Source organism: Letharia lupina (assembly GCF_014066315.1).
Source record: "Letharia lupina isolate WasteWater1 chromosome Unknown contig_6, whole genome shotgun sequence".
In the NCBI taxonomy this organism is placed as follows: Eukaryota; Fungi; Ascomycota; class Lecanoromycetes; order Lecanorales; family Parmeliaceae; genus Letharia; species Letharia lupina.
In genome coordinates, this window is record NW_023502975.1 from 499,657 (window position 1) to 523,619 (window position 23,963).

Below are 23,963 nucleotides of genomic sequence, written 5' to 3' on the forward strand. Positions count from 1 at the left end.
GCGTTGCAGACCCAACCAATCGAAGAGAAGATAGCCATCCGAACCCGTCATCATCAACAATTGCATGACAAAGTAGTCATTGCGAGATTTCGATCCTGTAGTCCCGACCGCAGCAATGTCCGAACGGGCCGTGGGGTCATCTTCAGCTCCCCCCGACCTCCTGCCTCCTCCTCCTGCCTCCTCCAAATGTTCGCAAGAAAGAAAGAAAGAAAGAAAGAAAGAAAGAAAGAAAGATCGCAAGAAAGCAAGAAAGAAAGAAAGAAAGGTGAACTCGGACCTTGCGATCCGCCCCAGCGGCGGGCAGTTCAAAGTCCACTCGGCGATGCGAGGATCGCCGAGTGGACTTTGAATTGAAGGAGCCCGTGTAGCATTTCCTTTTTAGCGACCGCGACCGCGACTGCGTGCGGCTGCCGGTGTCGTACTCATTCGATCCCAAACCTGATCTCCATGCCCGGCCGACATGATGGCGATGAGCATTGCAGATTGAGATCTACTGCAACACTTGTGTTGTAGCTACCCCTCGTGGTGGTAATCAGGTGGCAAAGGGGGGTATAAGTAGTCTTTTCTCTCTCAGCACTCTGATAGCTACTTAATCAATCAATCAATCCTACATACATTTCCAACAATTGCAGATTGCCGTTGACCGCAGAGTCAGTGGATGGTGTGAGCATGTGGGGGCCCGATGGATTGGAAGATTGAAATGGATTGAAGCGGTGAATCTCTATTTGAACACTTGCCGTTGACCTGGCTAATGGAAACCACTCGGGGTTAATGGAATCGACATACATGTCCAACACAGCATCGATCACACAAAGCGATCTGAGTCGGAAGGGAGTGGGGTTAATGGAATCGACATACATGTCCAACACAGCATCGATCACACAAAGCGATCTGAGTCGGAAGGCACATTCAATGTGCCCGCAACGATATCCGTAGCCACGATCTCGTGCCTTCCTCCCCGGATCGCTCATTCCTCAATCATCCAAATAAGGCCACGTCCCCCTCCTCGCCAACCTACACATCTCCCTGATCCGCCTCACGCTCCCTTTCGTTCTCGAACGCGCAACCTCCCCAAGCACGCCTTCGCCAAACGCCTCGTCCATAAATTCAGGCACCTCGTTCACGAGCGCTCTGAACTCCTCCAGCCCAAACATCGCGTGCAAGTTCTCCGGGATATGCCGGATTATAGGGTCCCGCAGGACACGATCGTCATGCGGCGTCCTCGCGTACACAACCTTGATCGCCTGGACGAAGTCGAGAAGGCGCGAACTCTGAAAGGCTCCGTACGGTTTGTGCCAGAGCGCGACGAGCTCCTTGAACTGGCCCGCTGCGACCCATTCGAGGGAGCGGATGCCGTAGAACTCGCCGAGGCCGTACATGGAGGCGTGGACGGAGAGCGCCAACGGCTCGGCCTCGGAAGCACCGGTCGTTCCATCCGCGGAAACGGAGTACTCCGACGTGTACACGAATCCGATCATCTTTTCGATGAGGGAGGCATCTTCGTCGGGTAGGCGCACGTGATGAGGGTCGGACGCCGGGAATCGAGTGGAGGCATCTCGGTGGATGGCGAAGTAGTCGGAACGCGAGCACATGATCGGGCTGTGGACGTGGAATGTGTGCTCGTCACAGGTAATGGTCAGGTCAGATCCGTTTCCAGAATCGAGGAGCCTGAGGATGTGATTAGCATTGGATGTGGCATGTGTGGGTGATACGTACAGCTTAAGAGACTGGGCCTGTTCGGCCTTGGCATTCTGAGACTCCGACAGCGACTAGAGGGTTGGTCAGCTGGGTACTTCGGAGTAGTATCAAAACAACGTACATCATCGTAGTCGGCGAGCTGATCTGATGGCAGAGAAGGCATAGGGCGGAATTGTATTGCTGGCAGACCATAAACTTGTATGTCGTTTGATTTCGAGTGTGGGTGTAAGGTGTGAGTGGAAGAGGTGTGCCAGCCTCAGAAGTAAGCAGAGAGAAGGGTTCCTGCCTCGATAGGAGTGTCATGGCTACCAAGTGCTGGAGAAGGAAGTGTCGAACGAGAACCGCCTTACTGCCGGAAAACCCTCTTTCCCAATCTACCTAATGCCACTCCCTTCCCTCCTTTACTCTGCCAATGTAGAATAGTCTCAACCATATCCTATTCCTTTAAGCTCTTTTGAAAAAATGGCCGTCTCTCCATCAGAAATGTCCCACATCATGGCAAAACAGTAGTAGGATGTCTTGGCACAGCGTCAAAACATTGCTTCATTGCAACGCAACAACTGCCGACTACCAAGGCTTACAATCAAAGCCTGTGCTATGAAACTCCAGATCTGCTTAAGAAAAGCAAACGTGACATAAAAAGTATTCCTGTAGGTCATTCCATTGTTGAAGTGTGCTATGTTGAAAGCAACGAGTTTTTGATGTTCGGTCACGATATGGGGATGACTCGCAACATTGTTGAATAACGTTGCGAGTAATCTCCGGCAGCTCCATGGTCACGTGCTCGATATCCGGCATCTCATACATGCAGCCCATCGCTTGCTGGACGAATCCAAGCGCGCGCTCTCGCAAGAAGCGATCCCGGTCAGGCGTCATAGGGTACGAGATTCGGATGAGCCCGATGTGTCAACGGACAAATTGCTCCGAGTTCATGTTTCTGTCGTACATGCCAGATGTCCTCTGTCCATCGTAGCTAAATTTACACCCTGTCACGGTATACAGAGACTCGATGGCGAAAAATTCTTCGAGACTGGGGAGGCCGGCGTAGACTTGAGGTTATTAAGAGGTGAGTGAACGGATACCTCGGTAACAAGAGTGTAGAGGAACCGTATCATCCGTAATACCAGGCGAGGCTCCTCTGCGGATAAATCAATCTGGCGAATGTTCGATTCTGCCAGACCCCTTCGATTAGCTTCGGTTAAGTTATCAGAGCGAGGGTATATGATGAAACTGTAGGGCTTCCACGTGAGCTCTTTGCAAATGGTGGTCAGATCAGAGCCGGCGCCTGACTCGAGCATGCTACACGAATGGTCAGCGACCGGCTGAGGGGACGACACAGATCGCAAACATACAATCCGAAAGACTTCAACATCTCTTTTCTGGCAAAGGCGTCTTCAGAGTCGCACTGGAGATCTTGTCAGAACAACGACAGCGAGAAGAGCTGAGGACAGTTCAACAATTTCGAGGTCAGGTAGTTGCTCCGAGGGTAACAGACCCATTGTGAGAGTCGTATGTATTACGGTGGAATAGGCTGGAAGCATGGTCTGAGATACGGAGAGCCTACTCGGAAGCTTGCTTGTTTGCTCCAGAGGTGGCTGATGCTTGCGAGCGCTATGGTCAAAAATTCTGGGACGTCAGCGAACCATATCACGCAGGCAAGATTGCGACAAGGAAAAAGGCGAATTTGGTTGATTGAGTGTAGTCATAATGGTCTGCCTGGTTGATATGTTTCAAGGCTTAGCTTTGGCTAGCAACGCAGGACTTCCTGTCAACAGCAACCGAACACAATTCTCGGCGGATGTAGGCCTCGTGGCAAGGCCATCGTATCATCCTCCATCGGCGCTCAATGTACCCTCAATCTTGTCCAAGCATTCTCTTTCTAGCAGTGTCCGCTCTGCGCCCTGTTTAGGGCATGAGTTGGCGTCAGATCCTCGTTAGGGGTGCGTTCAAAGCCCGGCCATCATGGCAATTGGGGACCGAACGTCTTGTTCACAGCCTCTATCATGAACTCCGGCTTCGCGGCGATAGGTACTAGGAACTCTGGCTTCGGTGAGAGCTGCTTCCAGTACATCCACATGTAACCGATGACAGCATCGCGGAAAACGCGGTCTGTTCCTGGTGCGCTGTCGTAGACAAGAGAGATGATTGCGATCAGATGCATCATGGCGGGAGCGCCACTTCGGAACCCAGGACCGACTTCTACCGCCATAGCTGCACCGAACTTCATCCCCGCGAGAAACTTGAGTCCGGGAATGTCGTACTTCTCTGCGGGAGCGTGGACCTGGGCGTTCGTCTGTGCGCGCGAGATGTAGGGAGTCGTAGGATGTCCAGGGTCCAAGATTTTCTCAGGCTTCTCATCTGGACAGTCCATGGTGTAGCAGTACTGGACCATTTGTGCAACGGATTCTACGTTGTCATCGGGCAGCGCAATAGGCTTGCTGGTTGCTTCCTGTCATTGTAATCGGTCCACGGCGAGCTCTAGCGAATGGGCGTCTTAATGCTTACCAAGAAATCGCCTTCACGAGTAGCCGCAAAGAACGTTGATCGTGGCTTGAGGAGAAAGCTGTGGACTTTCAGTGTGATGAAACCGCAGGCTAAAGTAAGGTCGAAGCCTTCCTTTGATTTCCAGAGGCTTGAAAAAAGTGTCAGTCATCGTTCGACTTGAAGAGCCTCTAAGCTTGATGAACATCACCTGTGCATGACCATCTTGTGCTCTTCGAGCACATGATCTACACTTGCAGACTCCGTAGGATCTCTGAAGTTGGGGGTTTCTGGATTGGCTGCGTGAGCTCAGGAAATGCTTTTCGGTAAGCGTGAACTCACCTCGCGATCAACGAGGATGCGACGTGTATGAGAACCGGCCATGACAGCTCAAGCTATGGTCTTGCAAAGGAAAAATGGGATTAAAGTGATTTGTCTCCTGCTGGGTGGGCTGTTGGTAAGAAGGCGACGATGGGAAGTATTGATACTTGAAGCGAAGATGGAGCGGGCTGGTGTCACCAGTACAAGCACGGGACTTCACAAGATTAACCGACGCGACATGTGCAGATGATTTGAACCCATTATGGTGACGCTTCCTCTGCCCTAAAGCAATTATATGGCCGGTAAAGCCTCGTCCTTGGGTATGCAATTACTTCCTATGTCAATTCCCTAGCTGCAAACTTGGTCCATTCGTGACCTGGTATCATATGAAAACTACTACCATAGACCGCTCAAACTCGTCAGACCTTGTTTCCGAAATGCTCCTTCGCATACTGCTCGCACGCCTAAGATCGTCAGCATACATGAACGGCGATGCAGAGTGGCTTAGCCGGTCTACCTTCGCTGGCTTCCCGACCTTCTGCCCGATGACCTTCCACTTGCTTGCCTCGTATTCCTTGATGGCTGCCAGTAAAGCCGCGCTCTGATCCTCCGAAGTCAGCATCACCTCAGCATGTTGCTTGCGAAGCTTACATCATCCTCCGCAAAGTCGGCATAGTGCATGTCCTGCAATGCAATTAGCCTTCCGTCGAACGACCGGTCCCGAGCTGCGTACCTTATACCAATGCTTCTTGACGCTTCCTTCGGTCCTATTAGGGAAGGTCTTCACGGCGTCAGTCAACGGTCCCCGTGTGATGTCGCCTTGATCTTGTCACCTTTGCGATCTCGCCCCAGCTGTTCCCAGCATCCCTCATGATCTTCAGTCGCTGCTCCTCTGCCGGAGTCCACGGTGTATTGGTCCTGCTCTTCTTCGGCGGCGGCATCGATGAAGACGCCTCGTTGGCTTCCTCGACCTGCTGTCCACCATCATTTGGCTCGCCTAGGCTTGTCGAGGGCATTGGTGGCATGGCCGCCAGCGGCGCCGAACCAGGAGCCTTGCGCTTTCGTGATGGAGGAGAGCCCGCTTGAGGTGGTGGTTGCGGTTGCGGCGCGAGCAGTTGCTGTGGTGGAGGGCCCGGAGGTGGTTGAAAAGGCTGTTGGAGCTGAGTCGGGTGAGGACCGTAGGGGTTCGGAGTGAAGTACGACTGAGGTTGTTGCGCTTGTATCATGGGTGGAGCAGTGGTTGGAGGTTGTGGGCGGACAGGACGTCCTCGATTTGGTTGTGAGCTGCGCGGGGGAAAAGGGAGTCCATGTTAGCAGGTGAAGAGGGGATTTCCGTTGAGGTGACACGACTGCGGGCGGCAAGGCGAGACATGCTGGTGACATTTTCTGGAGCGCAGGAATCTTTCACTCACGACATAGTAGCGGCGGGCCGCTCTGAAGCGAGAACGGCAACGTAGTATTTGATTATTGGGCAATTGGCGTCATCCAGACCGAGCCTCTGCGGGTAGTCAAAGCGTGTGTGGGATTTTGGCTGAACGGGTGATGACACCGCGCTTTGTCGATCTGGGATATTCTTTGGAGGGCATCCAGGTTTTGTTAGTCCATCTTGCCGTGCTGCCTATTCATATGTATCTTCCGAAGTCGCTGGTCAGGTAGTAACATGGATGAGAGAAATGAGAACTTTTGGTCTGGGTGATGCATCGCAATAGCTTTGTGTGATGAGGCGACTGCATCACGCGGCCGTTGCGATACATGGGACATGGGCATTGGCGCAAGCGGACGCAGCTTGTTAAGTATCGAGGTACCAAATGACAGCGAGTTGCCCGTTTCGGTGTTACTTCACCCAGAAGGAGAATGCGGGGTCACGCCTATTTCACGCTTCGAGAAAGGTCATGGGTATCAGAAGTAGGGCTCATGTCGTCGCGGATGTGTACCTTCAGCATCGACACGGGGGACGGGATGATGATATCTTGGAAGGGGGAGTGAAGTTGAAGGGAGATAGGATGTTAAGATGAGAGGCAGTGGTAGTTGAAGCAGGTTGGGAGGTTGAAGGGTCTTGATGTGGCAGGGAGGCTGATAGAGAAAGTGAACCTGGGTACGAGAAAGATACTTGCATTCCCATGCATGAATTGAACTGCATGGAACTATGGGCTTGCGAACATTTGACCTATCATCTATCCCCCGGCGCAACGGTTTGCCCGCCAGACTATGCCTGAAACAGCCTTAGCCCCTCCCTTAGGGCCCATCCTCGCAAACTTTCTCCCTCTCCCAATTCTTGCCTCCCTTTCATCTTCCAACCGAATCACTCACAAACAAACCAACCCATTCAAGTACTCCTTGATATAATCATGCTATCATGCTGCTGGTTTCGCGTGCTTGTTATTCTGAACCTCCCTGTCGTCATACTTTCACATTGTTTCAAGCGAGAAAAAAAGCCACTACTCACTACTGTTACAAGCTACACACCCTAACCACGCCGCCGCTTCGGCCCCCCCTTGGATCCTTGAGGACCCGCGGTGCTCAAGTCCCCTTCCCCAAGTGATGAAGTGGCCCCAAAGAAAGATAGTGCCCCCAAAAGCCTCAGAGGAGATGAGATGAAACAAAGATGCAACATCATCTAACCAACTCCTACCCTTGGCATCGTTTCAATCCTCGTAAGTTCGTAACCGAATAGAAAAGTTATGAACAACCCCCGAGCTCGCGGGGTTAGACAGCGCTTGGGACACAGCAACAATGGCTGACGATTCGCTTGCGTGCGCTTGTTCTTTCCTTTTCAGCCTCATGCCAACGGTCCTTTTTCAAATCATTCTCCAACGGTTCATTTAATATTGACTTCATTAAGGCACACTGCGCACCAACTCAACGCTCGCTGCACAAAACAATCCCCATGGACGCGTCGCTATATTTACCCTTGCTGTATGTCTTCATCTTTCTTTCCATCTCAGCCAGTAATAAATGGTGCCGTTCGCAACCATGTTTCTGTTCGGGTTAACGTGGAATCTCCTTCAAACACGGCACGGCTTCGCTTAGACGTAATCTGGAAAGGATCTCTCACCGTTTCGTAAAAACAGCATACCCTTATTGGCCATTTCACCCGTAAAGCGGCTTTTTCCAAGGTCATCTCCTCTCATCATATAACCTCCTGGCCTCTACCTCCGCCGCAAATGGTTCGGGGACTCATGCACTCATTCCACCATTCCACCATCTCATGTGGCGTATGAGTGCAGCTTGCCATCCAGGGCCCACACAGGTCGCTGCTTCAACTCAATATTCCACGCCCCCAACGCCCCTTCAGAGCTGCAAATACATCTGACGTCCTCCTCCTAACCTTGCAAGGCACTGCTTGCGCTGCCAAAGCTCGATATCCCCCTGGCATATTGGAAACGTGAGAGCCATCAGTTCGAGGATTAGCTTTGTCCCACCAAGAGAAACAGTTCCAAACGTACTTCGAAAAAGCAAAGGTATAGATAGTGGTCTGGACCCACCTGGTGACATCTTCACCTATATCACGGCAGGACTCCTCGGTCTTCATCCTTCCTCGCAGCCTCATAATCAGTAACTTCCGTCCCACTGGTTGGGTCTTTTGCAAATCGTGTTCATACCATCGCCTATTCGCATTAATATTTCGACTGTCAAAATTCTCTTTATCCAATCCGAGACCCTGTTCGAAAAGCTAGCATCGACCAACGTTTCGGCGCTCCACATCAGACATTTCTCTTTACTTTACACTTACATGTTAAGCCTGTTTCTGGCTGAGATCCGAAGAACAAAACAATTCTTTCAGTGAGAATTATATCGACAACGCCGTCTAACCTTCAACATGTCTTACGCACCCACGCAAAAGCCCATGATGGTCAAATCCATGTCGGCAGCTGACTCGCAAACCTTACGCGCTCCGGTAGTGCACCGGCATCGCAAGACGGTCTCCACAGGTGGAGGCAGAGCTTGGTCTGATGCAGAGGTATGTATATGCAAAAGCATTATCAACCGAGCTTTTCATTGACAGATATATAGGAGGCTTATTTAATTGAGACGCGAGAGCACAAGATGCCATACAAGCACATTGCCAGCCAGCTCAAGAAGACGGAGCTAGCCTGTCGACTCCACTACCACCAGCTTTCGTTCGGCAGCAAGAGCCGCCGTCACTCCCAAGTCCCAATGAATTCATACGAACGATCATCAGCTCCACCACCAGCGCAATCGAGGGGCGAGACTCCTCAGAGACAGCTGCCCTCCTTCTCACCGCCGGCGAGTCCTCCTGAGAGTATGGAGTACAGTCCCAGCGAGTCTTCTTCTCAGACTCCTCAAAATCACAAGCCGATACTGCCAAAGCCAGTCCCTAGCATTCACCATCGCATCAACGATACCCAGTCGCTTCGCTTAGTCACTCAGGATATGGACTGCTTGCAGGAACGGCAATACGTCGATGTGGCAAAGCTTGATCGCGTTTATGACGCTCACCGTTTACATTTCTGGTCCACCATTGCCCGCAATTATGGCTGCAACCTGTCGCCGGCGACGTTGGAAGAGGCATGGTGTCGATCCCATGGCTTGTCGAGTTCAAAGTTTCCCCCCACTCCCCGCGGTAGCCCGCATGACTCGCAGGCCCCATCGAACATCCTCAGCGGCGCTCCATTCAGCGCCGTAACAGATTCAGGCAAAGGCTTCACTCCCATCAACAGTGAAAACCCGAGCTCCAAGCCAACAGTGCCGAGGCAAAATTCATTCGCCATTTCATCTTTACTCACGGAGGACAGGGAAGTCAGGAGCCCGGGACGGGAGAAGAAGCTGGACGAGGTGGAGATCAAAAGAGAGTAGTTTCTGCATCGCTGGCGATTGATTGATTGAGTACATGGAGCCACAAGCCTCGGTAATTGTGGCTTATCAGCACCCGAGTCCTCTTTACGAAAAACTCTTCCCTTATTGGTCATTATTGGGAGTCCATTCAAGCTACGGCGTTCCACGGTCATGAAAGATGAAAGTCTGTCTCTACGGAGAAAGCAAAGTATTGTCTAATCCTGTCATTGAGCGCGGGAGCCCACGGTCCTTATACCCTTTTTCCTCCCCTTTCCCCAAATAGCCAGTCTATATAGCAAATCACAAGAAAAGACGCCGTGTTTTCGCTCTCTCTCTCTCTCTCTCTTCAACCTTTCACAAATCCACAGCCCAAGATCTCATCCAGCAGACCCACGGTACAAACCATGCCGCCCCTCTCTTTCTCTCTCTCTCTCTTCCCCCCCTCCCCTGTCAAAACCCCAAAACCCCAAACAAAACCTCCTCCACCCCAGCCTCCCGCCAAAACCCCAAGCCTCCATCCCTGACACCCCGAACCCCTCCCCGCAACCATACCCCCATCCGTCCTAGCCCCCCCGCCCCATCTCAGAAAGCCAAACTCAATCCCAATCCCAGACAGGCTCCTTTACTGACCCGAACCAAACTCCACGTCGCCGTATTCTGCCCCAACGAGTGGCCGGGGGGGGGGCGCTAAAGCTCTCACGTTCCGAGGGGCGCAGGCGTCGTTCTGAAACGGGGGGGTGGTCGCGTTTCAAGGTGAGACGCTTCGTTCGTGGATGGGAGCTTGGTAGGTAGGGGAGGGTAGGGGGGAGAAAGAGGGCACGTGGAGCGAGGCGTTGGATTGGGGGAGCACGTGAGGAGTACGTGGGGCGGAAGGACGTGGGGCGGATGAGGCTCGTTCGTATCTGGGGGTTGAGTGGGGGACCGCTGGATAAATGACCGAGTGATATATCTCACGCGCTGGTGGAGTTTTGGGTGGGGGGGGGGGATGGGATGGATACCTTGCTAGGTCCTTTTTTGGGTGAGACGTCTGAGAGGATACGGACGGACGGATTCTAGTTTGGGGCCGGGGCTGGGGGGGGGGAGTAACAGGATGAGACGTGGTTGAGGATGAGTGAACGGATCCGACGGGCTCGGGGTTGGGGGTGTTGATACGTTTGTAGGATGAGTGAGTGAGTCTTTGGTGAGGCGGGAGGGAGAGGGATAGAGAGAGAGGGGGAGAGGGGAATCTCAAACGGTTTTTCGAAGTTTCGATACGTGGTTGGTCTTGTCGATGCGTCGACTTTTCTTCATGGCTTTTGCCTTCCGCAAGCTCTTCCTCTTTCTAGCATATCGGGTTTTCTTTACGCTGACTACTCGTTAACAATGCTCATGTGTTGCCTGATCGTGAATATATTTATAGTGGTGTCGGAAGACCATTTTATCAGGCCAAAAGTAATCTTGGGTCCAGCAAACACCTTCACCCAATGATGGAACACAGCAATGACCAAGTCTCCATCCAAGGCCTACTCAGTAACACTCCCTACTTCGGAAATCCGTCCATGGCCGCCTCATCAATCTTCTCATCATCCTCCTCTCACTTTCCCGCCATCTACGACCGGCACCACCCACGGGAACGACGCTCGGATCGCACTCGTAGAAAACGCCCCAAGCCGCTCCAGCTTTCCATTGCGGCCCAACAAAATGACACTGTCTCGATGATGCCTCTTGCACCGGTTACACTGACCGCATATTCCACCTCAGCCGGCTCTGAACACTACACCTTTCACTTCTTCCTCGACGCAAGCGAATGAATGAGCTGACCACCGGGGGAAAAAGCATAGGGCGCAGAGGGCAATGGTGACGACATTGCGAGAGCTGGCAGCGAGCGAAGAGCTGGCTGGAATCCCATTGGGATTTTGATCTTCTCCTTAGCGATGCTCGGAGAGAAGAGCTGGGGGTCTACACGCATTGCTATTATCAGGATTTCAAACCTGGGCGCAGAGTCTTCAGCGCACGAGGAGACGGTCATGGAACTTCGCTTCGATGTCGCGGGCAGAGCCTTCCATATCACATGTTACATGGTGTACTCCAAGGCGAGTCGCAATCCCGAGGGAGTTCTTCGTCCAGCATCAGAAATACCGGCATACCTCTCTCACTACCTGAATTTAGGTATGTTACGTCCATTATGGAACGGACCCATACTGGAATATCGGCAAGCCACTGCATCCCATAGCAAAGAGTGACCCGAGCTTCAGACAGGCGGACAGGAGTGGTGCTAGGGAGCTGGTGAAGGTACGAAACGCGCTGCGATGTGCGTTGGTGGAATGCAAGAGCAGTATTGGATGCCGAGCGCACGTGGAAATACGTTGTTCAGGCTTTTGTGTGACTCCTGTTTTGGTGGGAGAATATGCTCTTGTATTGAGGAAACTTCTTTGACGACGATTCCACCCCATGTTGGTATCATAAATCGTAATTGTTGGTCGATGATCTCTTCTGTGAAGGATAGCATAAGTGTGGTTAAGGAATACGAATACTCAAGCCATTGTGATCCATGAGTAATAATTAAACGGCAGCAGCCAGCTTGCATGTCGCAGCGATTTTCTGATCTAGTCAGCTTCTTTAGCTTGTGTTAAACTCCGAGAGTAGAACAGCGTCCCATGTGTCACGATGAGCGATCCTCCGATTCACAACGGTCATCACTGCTATTGGCCTTGGTCTCTCATCGGGGCCCGTTTGAGACTTGGAAGGTATCTTACACAGGCCCCAACTGCAATTTTGGGTGCACCATGATGCCTCGCGCATCTTGGTGGAAAGGAACACAGACTCTCCCTTAATTCTGGAGGGCTTGTACTAGGTTCCACAGTTCTCAGCATGCATCGTACAGGTTTCGAATTTTGACACCACGAGTTTCACTTTTGAATTTGTCGGAGCCTCTAAACCAATTTGGTCCATCCTATTCTCATAACGCCAATTGTGCTTCCTAGCTCCAACAAAATATGGAACTCCTTGATCCGGAATGCGCTGCGTATTGCTGAGTTTCATATGCATGTCGATTTTGTTTAAAGCAGCAAAGAGGTTGTTGTCTGCGGTGTTTCCAGAAAACCCCTTGGGGGGCGATGCAATGATAGAGAAGGTGTGGTAATATCAGACACCGGAATAGACCTGCCGACTCCCTGAAATCGCCAACCTCTTGCCACGCCGGGCGATAGGTGGACCTCCTTAGCGCGGTATATGCACAGCATGCGTGACCGAAAGCAAAAAGTGGGGCCGTCTCAACCCTTGCCCAACAGACGCTGGGGGTATGGATAGGTCTGGAGCCTGTTTGTGCCACATCATTGTAATGGTGAGCTTGAGCAGCGAGCTTGAAATACCCACCTATCGCATCTCGGTGCCTTCCCCAGGACCTCGCAAGCCTGCAGGTCTTCTAGCCACTTCATTCTCTCAAACGGACGAAGATTATAGGATGATGCACACCACTGCCGTTTCAAAGACCCGCATGCATGATACGTTAGATGTATGTGTTTGGAGCGTTGGAAGGCGTGCGTCTAGGGGGTGCGGGTCAGATGGATTGCTGTAGCAATGATGAAACCGGAAGCCGAGTCTGGAATTACTCTACACAGGTTCGATTTGCTGGTTGATTGTACCACCTATGCTACTATGATCGAGTGGAGTGTCCAGAGTTTTAAAATAGAATATTACCCTGGTCACTCTAACGCATTGTCATGTGTGAGGTTCAGCCACCGTTCCGCTCTCCAAAGAACCGGGAGCACGTCAGCAGGCAGCTCAACATCCCGGTCTTGGCATTTCTTCTCAAGCTCTTGGACACATTGTTGTAGGCGTTGCGCATTATCTTCCGATCTTGTTGCTGTCCAGAAGTGATTGCCTATCTGTGAATCAAAGCCTTGCAAGAGGATTATAGCGTGCACAGTCACGTTTGGGGTTTTCTTGTTTCTCGAGTATGCGACTTCAAGATCTCCCACCGGTGCGGAGACGCGGCAGTACTCAATCGACGTTCACTTTGCTTCATTTGCTATTCTACAGGCCTCAGACCACCCGGGGCCTTTCGTGCCGTTCGTTCACTCCAGCGCGGTGAAAGTCTCACCGCATTTGGGTCCAGTCTAGGTTCTCGTACCGACTGTGTGCAGAGATCATCCTGGAGAGCAAATGCATGGCAGGCAGTGATGAAGTCCGCTGGTGTAACCTGTGTCGTTGCTTTGAACAAGCGATGGAAATGGAAGGTGCTCAATTCTGCTGACTTAGCCAAAGATTCCAACTTCAGACTTCCATTTCTCGCTTCACTCGGTTGCTCGAACGTCACGTCAATAATGCTGCGAAGAACTTGGGAAATTGCAAGGACACTGGTATTTGTTGTGCCCGATGTCTCGGGGTTGCAGCGCTTGCACGGCCGAAACTTCGCCTGCCGAGCAGCCTCGACGGCTCCAGGAAAAGAGAAGAATACAACGTGCCTTCTTGAAGGACGTCGGGATGCACACGACGGACGGCAGAAAAGCTTTGTCGTCAAGACGCCGTACAGAAAGAAACGATCTGCAGCCCGAGATCGTGATAGTGTTGCGTGCCGACGCTGGTCCTTTGTGTCGAAGCCGTTGATGCGTCTACTTGTAGCATTTTGGGGGCTGTTAGAGATAAAGAAAGGAGTGGGCGTTGAGCACTCTGTCAGATTAGGCGTTGGCTGGTAGCTGTTGCCTGGACTGACGGGGAGAGCGTTGGAGCTCGCGGTATCAGGCAAACCTTCTTCCCATGGCATCGACCACTCTGCTGCACGAGGATCCAGGATGAGATCGAGTGACTGACTCTCTGTTTGAAATTTGGGTAGAAGGTCGAAATTGGGGCCTAAAGCTTCACACCAAGGGTCTAGGCTTGTACCGTCCCCAATACTGTGGAATCCAAAGCCGTCAAAGCTGGCTGGATCATCTTGGGCTGACGAGCATGATAAATGTCCAAGCTCGTCCCGTGGATTGAACACGTTATCTGTGAGGTTGTTAACGAAGCCATGGTTCTCAGGTCTGGACGAATGCACGAGATGGTCGGGATTCGATGTACTTTTCTCTGCTATGTGTGGTTTTAGGAAGATGTGGTTAAGTTCTTTGGATTCAGGAAAGTCAAGAGCTTGATTGTACTTGAAGCTGGCTTTGCTGCCATTCTCTGCATCTTGAAGAGGTCGTTCAGGAGCTGAAGCAGACAATAAACAGGTCTGTGGCTGGCAGTGCCTCCACTGATTAGCTCAAAAGAACTTTCGCGTCTCAGGAACGCTTTGATATGATTGCAATGACCCAGCTGGAGAGGAAGACAGAGAGAGCAAGACCTCGAGGAGATCAGGGAAATAAACGCACGTGAAAATTTATGTGCTGGGGCGCGGGCTTCCCAGTAGTGAAAAGCTTGCCGAGTACTGGTTTTTGACTGTTTAATTCTCAGGGAGACCCCCTAAAACCCCTCGGACCCTTCGGGGGGCTCTTTAAGGAGCTCTCCGAGGGCTTGTATCGGAGGGGCTGTCAAAGCAAGCTCGAAATTTAATTATTGGAAAGCTTGCTTTCTCAATGCTCAAGACTTGAAAACGAGAATGGGTGCTACGCTAAGAGGCTAGTGACCAATCAGATCATCGGATTTCACCATTTTCAGTCTAAAACTCACCTTATTTCTTCATTTTCGATCTAAACGCGGGTGCACACGGGTACGTCCAAAAGAGGAAGCTGGAAAAGAACTTCAAAATCCTCAAATCTACCTTTTTTGATTCCTTTTCTTTTATCAAAAATATGATAATAAAGTAAGTTTATAAAGTTATAGAGTTAATTATACGCTTTCAAATAGTGTAGCGTAGACGAAATTTGATATCGTATTCGTAAAGATATACTAAAAATTAAGATTTTTATTTAAATTATCGAGCTTGCGAGAAGAGCCCCTCCGGCAGGAGCCCTCGGAGAGCCCTCGGAGAGCCCCCGGAGGGTTAGGGGGTTTCAGGGGGTCTCCCCCTGAGTATATCAAATAAATTACAACGTCTCTCTCGATTCTCAGTGAAATATGATGTCTCTCTCGATTCTCAGGGTTAGACCACTTAAAATCCCTTAAGCCCTTCGGAGCTCTTTAAGGGCTCTCCGAGAGCTTGTATCGGAGGGGCTGTCAAAGCAAGCTCGAAATTTGATTGTTTTAGTGATATTTGATTGATTTCGAGCTTGCTTTGACAGCCCCTCCGATACAAGCTCTCGGAGAGCCCTTAAAGAGCCCCCGAAGGGTCCGAGGGGTTTTAGGGGGTCTCCCTGAGAATCAAATATAGTTAAAAACTAGTACTCGGCAAGCTTTTCACTACTGAGAAGCCCGCGCCCCAACACATATTTTTAATGATATTTGATTGATTTCGAGCTTGCTTTGATAGCCCCTCCGATAGAAGCCCTCGAAGAGCCCTTAAAGAGCTCCGAAGGGTTTAAGGAATTTTAAGGGGTTTAACCCTGAGAATTGAGAGAGATAGTTGATATACTTAGGGGAGACCCCCTAAAACCCCCTAACCCTCCGAGAGCTCTCCGAGGGCTCTCCGAGGGCTCTCCGAGGGCTCCTACCGGAGGGGCTCTTCTCGCAAGCTCGATAATTTAAATAAAAATCTTAATTTTTAGTATATCTTTATAAATACGATATCAAATTTCGTCTACGCTACATTATTTGAAAGTATATAATTAACTCTATAACTTTATAAACTTACTTTATTATCAAGTTTTTGATAAAAGAAAAGGAATTAAAAAAGATAGATTTAAGGATTTTGAAGTTCTTTTCCAGCTTCCTCTTTTGGACGTACCCGTGTACACCCGCTTTTAGCTTAGAAATGAAGAAATAAGGTGAGTTTTAGCTTCAAAATTACGACATCTGAAGACCTGATTGGTCAACTTTAAATTTATGGTTGTCGAACATTTTGTGATTTCAGTCTTGAGTAATGAGAAAGCAAGCTTTCAAATTAGCATGTGCAAAACTTTTGCAGTTGCTTGGCATTGCGGCCCGCTTTCACCACCATTTGATCGTGGCATCAGTACTACCAAAGAAAACATGGCATTTGAAGTACAGTAGCAACTCCATGGAGATTGTATACCAAATCTCTACATACCATTTACAGTTGTTCTGGAATGGCATGAAACCGTCATAATCGAAAAATTATCAAGTCTGTCTGAATTTTGGAACTTCAATGATTCCACAGATTTGGTCGATTTGAAATGATAGAAAACGTGTGGAATCCCAATAGCATTTACTACAACCGTCTCATGCAAATATTTGAAGTTCCAAGTACGGTTATCTCGTTCAACATTCATCACAGATGTGATGGGAACCAAGCGTGCCAAGAAATGGCATGGTTTTGGCACGCGCTAAGTCCCGGCCCGTTCTTTCCAACTTAAGGTTCTGGCGCCAGAGCATTGCTGCCAAGAGTTTACAGGGATTGCCTAGCCAACAAGAATAGTGGGCCTTGGCCATAGTAGATATCTGGCTCTGCACCAGCCTTACATAGTCCAGTGATCCTTCTACCTCTGGACGTACCTCATTGGTTCCTCTTATTTCTTCAAGCAGGCCTGTCCCTTCAGAAACTTTGCTGCCAGAGTAGAGCATTCTTTTTGGAATGACCCATGTCGTCAAACATATAACACAGTGCAACATGTCTCTGTTCAGTCGGCATAGCCGAGACATCGAGCTGAGAAAGTGACAAAAGCAGTCAATTCAATCGCTCTGTATCCGATCAAACGAATTCAAACCTGAAAAAATGCATCAGACCATCGACCCCGCAATCCTCTACTGGGAGAGTGCCGTCATCATCATCTCGACTACAAACCAAGATGGAACAACACACCTCGCGCCAATGTCCTCAGCCTGGTGGCTCAGTCAACGCTGCATGTTGGGTCTAGCAGCACAGTCCCAGACCACCATCAACCTGCAGCGGAGCAAGCAATGCGTCCTGAACCTACCGTCGGACACTATGGTCGCCTAGGTTGATGCACTTGCGAAGACGACGGGCAGACAGGACATGTCCCCCTTTAAGACAGCTGCTGGCTACCGTCATGTTAAAGACATGTTTGCGTTGGCTCAACTGACACCTACGGCATCCGAGGTAGTCGAGCCATCTCGAATTATGGAATGTCCGCTGCAGATGGAGGCAGAACTTGTGGCTGTCAATGAGATGAATCGGGATGAGGAGGGCAAGGAGGGATTCCTTCTAGGACTTGAGGTCAAGGTTTTGCGAATCCAAGCCGAGGAGCACATTATGCAGATTGGGGTACCGAACAAGGTTGACGCGGACAGGTGGCGGCCATTGATGACCTGTATGGATTAAGTGCAAGGTTGTTGCCGTCAAGACTTGCAGAGATAGATGAGGAGAAGTATCGTTGAGGATGAAGATCAAAGGGCGTGCATGCCTTGCTTGGACGAGATGTATGGAGTCCGGAACTCGGAGAGAAATGTTTGATTTTATCAATGCAGTTATTCATCATAAGTCGTTCTGGTAATAGCAACGAGCTTTGTCCCCGTGACGGACAGGGAATGAATAAATATCATCAAGGTTCCTTTGCTCCCGAATCTTCATCACGATAGAGTATCATGATAATCTGGATTAATTCTATTGACGGACTCGATCACGAGCGAGTTTTTAAAGATAGTTTCATGGGAAAGTCGATGTTTTCCTGAAAGGTGTCAAAAAGTCTTGGCCAGGCCCGTGAGCGGCCGATCCAAATTTAGCAGCCACCACGCCGGTTCGTATTCAATCCTCCTAGCGCATTCCTTCTCCACCATCTCTTGGCTCTCTCGTTCTTTGTTTTCTTTTCAACCCACGACGACAGCAGTGCTAATCATCCCTACATTCGTTCAGCTGGATCTTCTTGGTGCATCAAGTCTCTGTCTTTCGTTATATCACGCCATCTAATAATATCCTTGTTCCTTCTTCACCCCTCGCATCAGGATCGGCAGGAGGCACCAACGACGAAACCCCTGCGACAAGCACTCCGTCGCCCGATTTCAACAAAGTATTTCACACACAGCATTCACATTCGCATTCGCTAAGCATCTTTTGAACATTCGTTACAAGCCATGGTTTACCTTCGGGCTGCTGCCGCGGCCGCCCTCTACTCTGTCTCCTCAGTCTTGGCCCAGGGGCAATCAAGCAGTCAAGCGGGCAATGGAGTATCTGGTGGAATAATGTGTGGAGAGGGCAACCTGTGCCCAGAGTCAAGCCCCTGTTGTTCGCGTGAGTCTTTCTGACTTGCCGCCCCATGACGAGATGCTGACCGGTGTCCTTCTCCAGAATACGGCCAATGCGGTGTGGGAGCATATTGTCTCGGTGGCTGCGACATCAGATATTCCAATTCTCTCGACTCCTGCGTGCCAGCACCCGTATGCCAAAGCCAGGACTACAAGTTGACTTCGTTGGACGGGATTACAGCAAACACACAATTTCTTGGAGATGCGTCAAAGGCCAACTGGGTGTCACAAGGGACGCCCTTACTAACGCCGGACAATAGCGCAGTCATCTTGACCTTGGCAGAAGACGGGGCAAGTGCATCTGGAACACTTCTATCTAGTTCACATTACGTGTGGTATGGAAAGGTTAGCGCGACTATGAAGACAAGTCGAGGCGCAGGTGTTGTGTCCGCCTTTGTCCTCTTCTCGGACGTACAAGACGAGATAGATTTTGAATTTGTGGGCACCGATCTCAATACCGCCCAATCCAACTTCTACTGGCAAGGCGTCACGGATTGTGAGTACTCAGGCGACTCTGACGAAAGATCCCACTGACATGCGCAGATGAGAATGAAATCAATTTGACCGTGTCGGAAGGTGGGGATACCTTTAGCGCTTGGCATACATACGAAGTTGATTGGACACCAACATCATTGACGTGGTCTGTGGATGGCAATGCCTCACGTGTCCTGAACAAGGCCGATACTTTCAACAAAACGGACAATAAATATCACTACCCACAAACACCTGCCCGTATTCAGCTCTCCCTCTGGCCTGCTGGTACAACCAAGAGCGGGCAGGGCACGATTGATTGGGCTGGGGGGTTGATCAACTGGAATTCGCAGGATGTCCAGACGAACGGCTATTTCTATTCTATGTACAATGATGTCAACGTGGAGTGCTATCCAGCGCCATCGGACGCGAACGGTACTGGCACCGTATCATACAAGTACGGCGACGTGGATGGGCTGGAAGGCGACATCGAACTCACAAACGACCCAACTATTCTCGGGTCATTCGTTGCGGACGGTACGGATATGAGCAAGGGAAAGTCCAACCCGTCAAGTACATCGTCAACAAAAGGAGGGTCAGCTACAGCAACACCAACCAATCTGGCAACCGTACCAGGCTTGTCAGGTGCAGGTGGCACAGATGGGACCGGAGTTGGCGGTGACTCGGGCTCGGGGTCCGGTTCTAGCTCAGGGTCGGGCTCAGGCTCAGACTCTGGCAGCGGAACGTCAAGTGCATCTGGCACCGCTGCGACAGGCATTGGTGGCTTTGACCAAGGAGACCAAAAGCAAGGCAGTGGTGCATCCAAGGGAGAAGAAGTCACGAGAGGCTCAATTTTCGCTGCTTTGGTCGCGTTTATTGGTGTGCTCATGATGTGGGCTTGATTTTTCTCGGATGAGACACGGTCATTGGGGGAGTCACGCTCATTTAGGATAAATAGGCGTCTTGTCTTGCATAGCTGGCGCTTGGCGGTCATTCGTGGGTGCATGTTGATAGCGATTGGTATTGTAATTACCGAAACGGTCTTTTTGCATAGCCTCTAGTATTATACTTGTCAATAAGGAACATTGTACATTAGCCCCAGGGCTTCCACATGCAAGCAGTGTAGCACCTGGCACTGGCTCTCTTGCGCCCTCAGCCTCAGCGTACTTTTCGGCGTCGCAAGAGGACTCAGGCTTGCTGTGTCGACAGTACCCTGACGAGGTTTCAACATCTCTTATTGAAAACTCTGTGAAGTTTCTCCCTTGATTTAGATAATAAATGTTTCCACCGCCGTTTGCCGTCAACGGTTGGCCTATCAAGAATTGCTTGCAGACGCGAGCAGCGGAAAGTTCTTGGTGTGACATGGTGGACGGTCTCTGACACGATCTGGCCTCACTACCATGCCGACTGGCTCCTCATACCGAACAAGTAATAAATCTACATTGAGGGGAAAAAAACCGGCAACCCTGTCAGAGATGGATCTCCGTAGCCTGCAGCGTTTGTAATCTCAGACCCTGGTTCTAGATCTTCCCAAATCAATTCTCTGCTGGGCAAGGGTCGCAGCGTGCTCTACACTCTGTGGTAGATCGCGAGTCGGAAGGCAACCCAACATCCAAGCCTGCGGATCATGGCCCGAATTTTCTACAAGATGCTGTGGTGTTATCAGGCATTTCTTATATCCTTATATCCCTGTTGTCTTACCGCTGGCGCTGAGAGTCATCTAGGTAGTATCTCTTGAGAGATCGTACGTTGCTAGAGACGCTTCTTCAGTTAAGGTCAAGCAGAGCTACCCGGGCAGCATCTTTCGGGAATGAGCTATGGAGAACCCCATCTCATCGGAGCTTCTCTACCGGACCTCCCTTCGGACCACGGAACAGTGCAGCAAGCTCCGCCACAGGTGTCTCCTTTTCTCCCGGACTAATTTCTCTTACATTTGAGGACTTCACCCGACCGGCGCTTTCTCTGTCTTGAAAGTTTTCTTCCTAATATACTAATTTTGCTGTCCTACATCTCACCAGGGCCCGTCTACCATCTTCGTTGACCGAATTCGACTTGGTTTTCTCACCTACAACCGTGGGTACGCTGTTGCTCGACTGCTCGCAACACACCACGTGGTAACAACGTGACCATGTGTACGTGTTTTTGGGGTCCATGTCCTCTTTTGAACCAGATCCTGACTCTTGAGACGTGTCTTGGGAGGTTTTACTCTCGAGAAATGTTTGAGAGCTCGATATCACCAATCATACAAGCAAGACTGACTCTGAAAGCATATCCAGGTACCTACGACATCTTCTTCTACGCCGCTTGTGGTCACAACAGCGGCATCCGATCCAAAAGACAGTGCCAAACACGAGCGTGGTATCCAGTGCGTTTTGATCGCCCCAACGGACAAACGGTCTATGTCAACTGGCGCGATCCTTGTTGGCCCCGGCAAGGTGTCAATGTCCAAGAACATCATATGGGACGAACGCAAGTCTGCGAATCTTGTCGGGAATCTTTTCGTGTAAGAAAAGGGCGATAGGAAGGAGGGACATGCGGAATCTGAAACAAGGTCCTTGTTCTACACCCGATTGTGGAGGTTGCCTGCTTTGTTGCTCCGAACAAGGAGGACTGTTGTTCCGAACAGGCAACATCGATCTGTGCATTTTTGAATCAATTCAGCAAACCTTGGTCTCAGCGTTGTCGGCAGTCCAAAGAAACATTGGGAAATTGAAACAAGAATCCACACCTAATCTTGCATGTTGCGTTCTTTGTGAGTCTGAGACATGGAAAACCTTCCCGCTAACGCTACAGCAATCCAGGAACTCTTAGACATCTTTTGCAAACTTCAACCGCTGCATATATCTACGCTATGCTCCCATTCGTTAACTCGTCTCTTCTTCTCATCAGCACACCCTCCACAACTAAAAGACACACAAAACCCCCAACCGCCACCAGCATACCACCACCAACAAAAGCCTAATCCAGAAACACTCAACATCAACCATGTGTTACTACAACATCTTCTACTTCGAATGCGGCTGCGAATCCCAGTCCCCCGCCTTCCAATTCCCCTGCCGGCCAGCGCGCGCCGGGCAGCGAAGCGTCTACCACGACTTCGACCACCACCACGGCCCACCCCAAGCCTGCCCTCTCTTCATTGTCCACCGGGAGAGAATCACCCCCGGCAAATGCGCCTCTCACAGCCTCCAGGCGCAGCTTGAGAAACGAATCAAGGCGCTGAAGGACGAAATCAAACGTTTGAAGGACGACATTGCGGAGCACCAGGACCTCATCGATCAGGAGAAGAAAGTGAGACGGGCTCGGAACCACGGCCGTCCGGGATACGGAGGACCGGGTGGACATGGTGAACACGATAAATGTGGCGGAGGGCGCGCTTGAAGTGATGGGGCCGGCAGCGGATGGGTTGGAGCAAGTATTGGATATGAAAATGGGTGTCGCTCGCCGTGGGTTTGATCGAGACATGGATATGGCATTCGGGTGTTTTACAATAGACCGTTGATTATTAGCTCTGTATCCAATACTTTCCAGCCCATCTCCCATTTCCCACTGCCCCATACATAGCCCACCGCTTCATCCCCTCGACCGCGTACTCCTCTATCAATTCACTCAATGCCCATTCCGGCTCTGCTACCTACCTCGTACCTCCGCATTGATACGCCTACCGCGAGCCGCAGTGAACAGTGAAAGCGATCGCCCCCTTTGCAAACGGCGGGCAAAAGAGGATCCATTGTAACCCGTAGTCAAAGACATTCCGGTTTGCTGTTTGAGGATTGGTAGAAGATGAAGGGGTTGATCACCTGTCATTGATATATACTGGGTATTCCATAAACCAAACGTGTTACAAGCGTGGGCGTATTGGACCAGGAATAGCGAGTGCCGAAGGGGGTTTTGACCGTCCGAGTGGCGAGTTGTCAAACGATTGCCCGAACTACCAACAACAGTATTGAAAGCTCTATTGCTATACGATCGGACAGTGCCGAAAGGCTCTTTACTTCGCGAATGGCCAGTATCAAAGGGCTGATTCCCATGTCCATGTCAGAATCCGAAGCATACTCGAGCCAATCATGGCGAGTATTGAAGGCTGACCCCCTTGCAGATGCCAATCCTTCAGGTATGTATTCTGAAATCCATTCACGTTGTAGATAAATGGTAGAGATGGGAAAATCAATTCCCGAGCAAATGCCGGAAGTCCAAAGATCCAGCGAGTCAAGCACCTTAGTCCATCCTTTTTGCCTCTCCGACCTTATTTCGTTCCCTAGACTTCACACCTAAGGTCTCCCTCTTCGTTCTCCGTAGCTACTCCGTAAATCCCCCTTCATTTCCGATGTCGACAAGCCCAATCCCCTTCGATCTCCGTGGCTTCTCCCCAACCTCCGCTTCGTTTTCAATATCTATAGCCCGAGCCTTCCTCGATTGTAGTCTCTACATCACCTTAGTATCTTCACTACTCTCTATGGATTAATCCTATTGATGTTTCTCTATTTCCTAACTTCCGATACACCATATCCTCAACTCTTGCACAAGAGAACTTCACTTTCTTCTGTCAGCACTTATCCTACCTCCATTAACCCTCAATAAGCCACTTTAGATCCTGAACTTCTTTCCAAAATCTCATTCATTTTCACTTCCCACATCCCACATTCTGCTCTCCAAAATCACTTTCTTCTCCATGCACCCTCCCTAATTTATCCTTCATCTTCAGCGCTATCACTCCTGATACTTCCTTCGGGTTGCGTAGTCTCTAACCTCCTCAAAGTACGCCTCATCCCTAGACTCATCCCTAAAGCTGCTTTCACCTTCACTGCAATCTCAGATTCGCTTTCACACTCTGTAGTTCATTTCCAGATCCCTATTCATCCAAGAATCAGCTTCACAACTTCCTTCAATACGGATGATAGCCACGTTAGAACCCCCCTCATCCCGTAATAGCTTCCGAAACTCCCCTTCATTCTCGATGCGTTCATCCCCGATACCTC

At 50.4% G+C, this 23,963-nt stretch overlaps 6 protein-coding genes across 6 annotated transcripts; 4 read left to right on the forward strand and 2 right to left on the reverse strand.

The window, feature by feature from the left end:
• Positions 1-974: 974 nt before the first annotated feature.
• Positions 975-1,861, reverse strand: HO133_009036 (uncharacterized protein; the record flags this gene model as incomplete). Its single annotated transcript, XM_037299897.1, has 3 exons — positions 975-1,668; positions 1,717-1,769; positions 1,820-1,861. 3 exons carry the CDS (start codon positions 1,859-1,861, stop codon positions 975-977), a joined length of 789 nt encoding a protein of 262 aa, XP_037154723.1.
• Positions 1,862-3,658: 1,797 nt separating this feature from the next.
• Positions 3,659-5,917, reverse strand: HO133_009037 (uncharacterized protein; the record flags this gene model as incomplete). The annotated part of the gene is made up of 6 exons (XM_037299898.1): positions 3,659-4,147; positions 4,204-4,330; positions 4,983-5,101; positions 5,152-5,184; positions 5,334-5,784; positions 5,913-5,917. The coding sequence occupies 6 exons, from the start codon at positions 5,915-5,917 to the stop codon at positions 3,659-3,661; spliced, it is 1,224 nt and encodes a 407-aa protein (XP_037154724.1).
• A 2,403-nt stretch (positions 5,918-8,320) lies between these two features.
• Positions 8,321-9,318, forward strand: HO133_009038 (uncharacterized protein; the record flags this gene model as incomplete). Its single annotated transcript, XM_037299899.1, has 2 exons — positions 8,321-8,461; positions 8,515-9,318. The coding sequence occupies 2 exons, from the start codon at positions 8,321-8,323 to the stop codon at positions 9,316-9,318; spliced, it is 945 nt and encodes a 314-aa protein (XP_037154725.1).
• A 7,708-nt stretch (positions 9,319-17,026) lies between these two features.
• On the forward strand, positions 17,027-19,886 carry HO133_009039 (uncharacterized protein; the record flags this gene model as incomplete). The annotated part of the gene is made up of 6 exons (XM_037299900.1): positions 17,027-17,242; positions 17,303-17,536; positions 18,479-18,499; positions 18,557-18,592; positions 18,661-19,009; positions 19,057-19,886. The coding sequence occupies 6 exons, from the start codon at positions 17,027-17,029 to the stop codon at positions 19,884-19,886; spliced, it is 1,686 nt and encodes a 561-aa protein (XP_037154726.1).
• Positions 19,887-20,794: 908 nt separating this feature from the next.
• HO133_009040 (uncharacterized protein) lies at positions 20,795-21,491 on the forward strand (the record flags this gene model as incomplete). The annotated part of the gene is made up of 2 exons (XM_037299901.1): positions 20,795-20,881; positions 21,261-21,491. 2 exons carry the CDS (start codon positions 20,795-20,797, stop codon positions 21,489-21,491), a joined length of 318 nt encoding a protein of 105 aa, XP_037154727.1.
• A 478-nt stretch (positions 21,492-21,969) lies between these two features.
• On the forward strand, positions 21,970-22,365 carry HO133_009041 (uncharacterized protein; the record flags this gene model as incomplete). Its single annotated transcript, XM_037299902.1, has 1 exon — positions 21,970-22,365. The coding sequence occupies one exon, from the start codon at positions 21,970-21,972 to the stop codon at positions 22,363-22,365; it is 396 nt and encodes a 131-aa protein (XP_037154728.1).
• Positions 22,366-23,963: the final 1,598 nt, after the last annotated feature.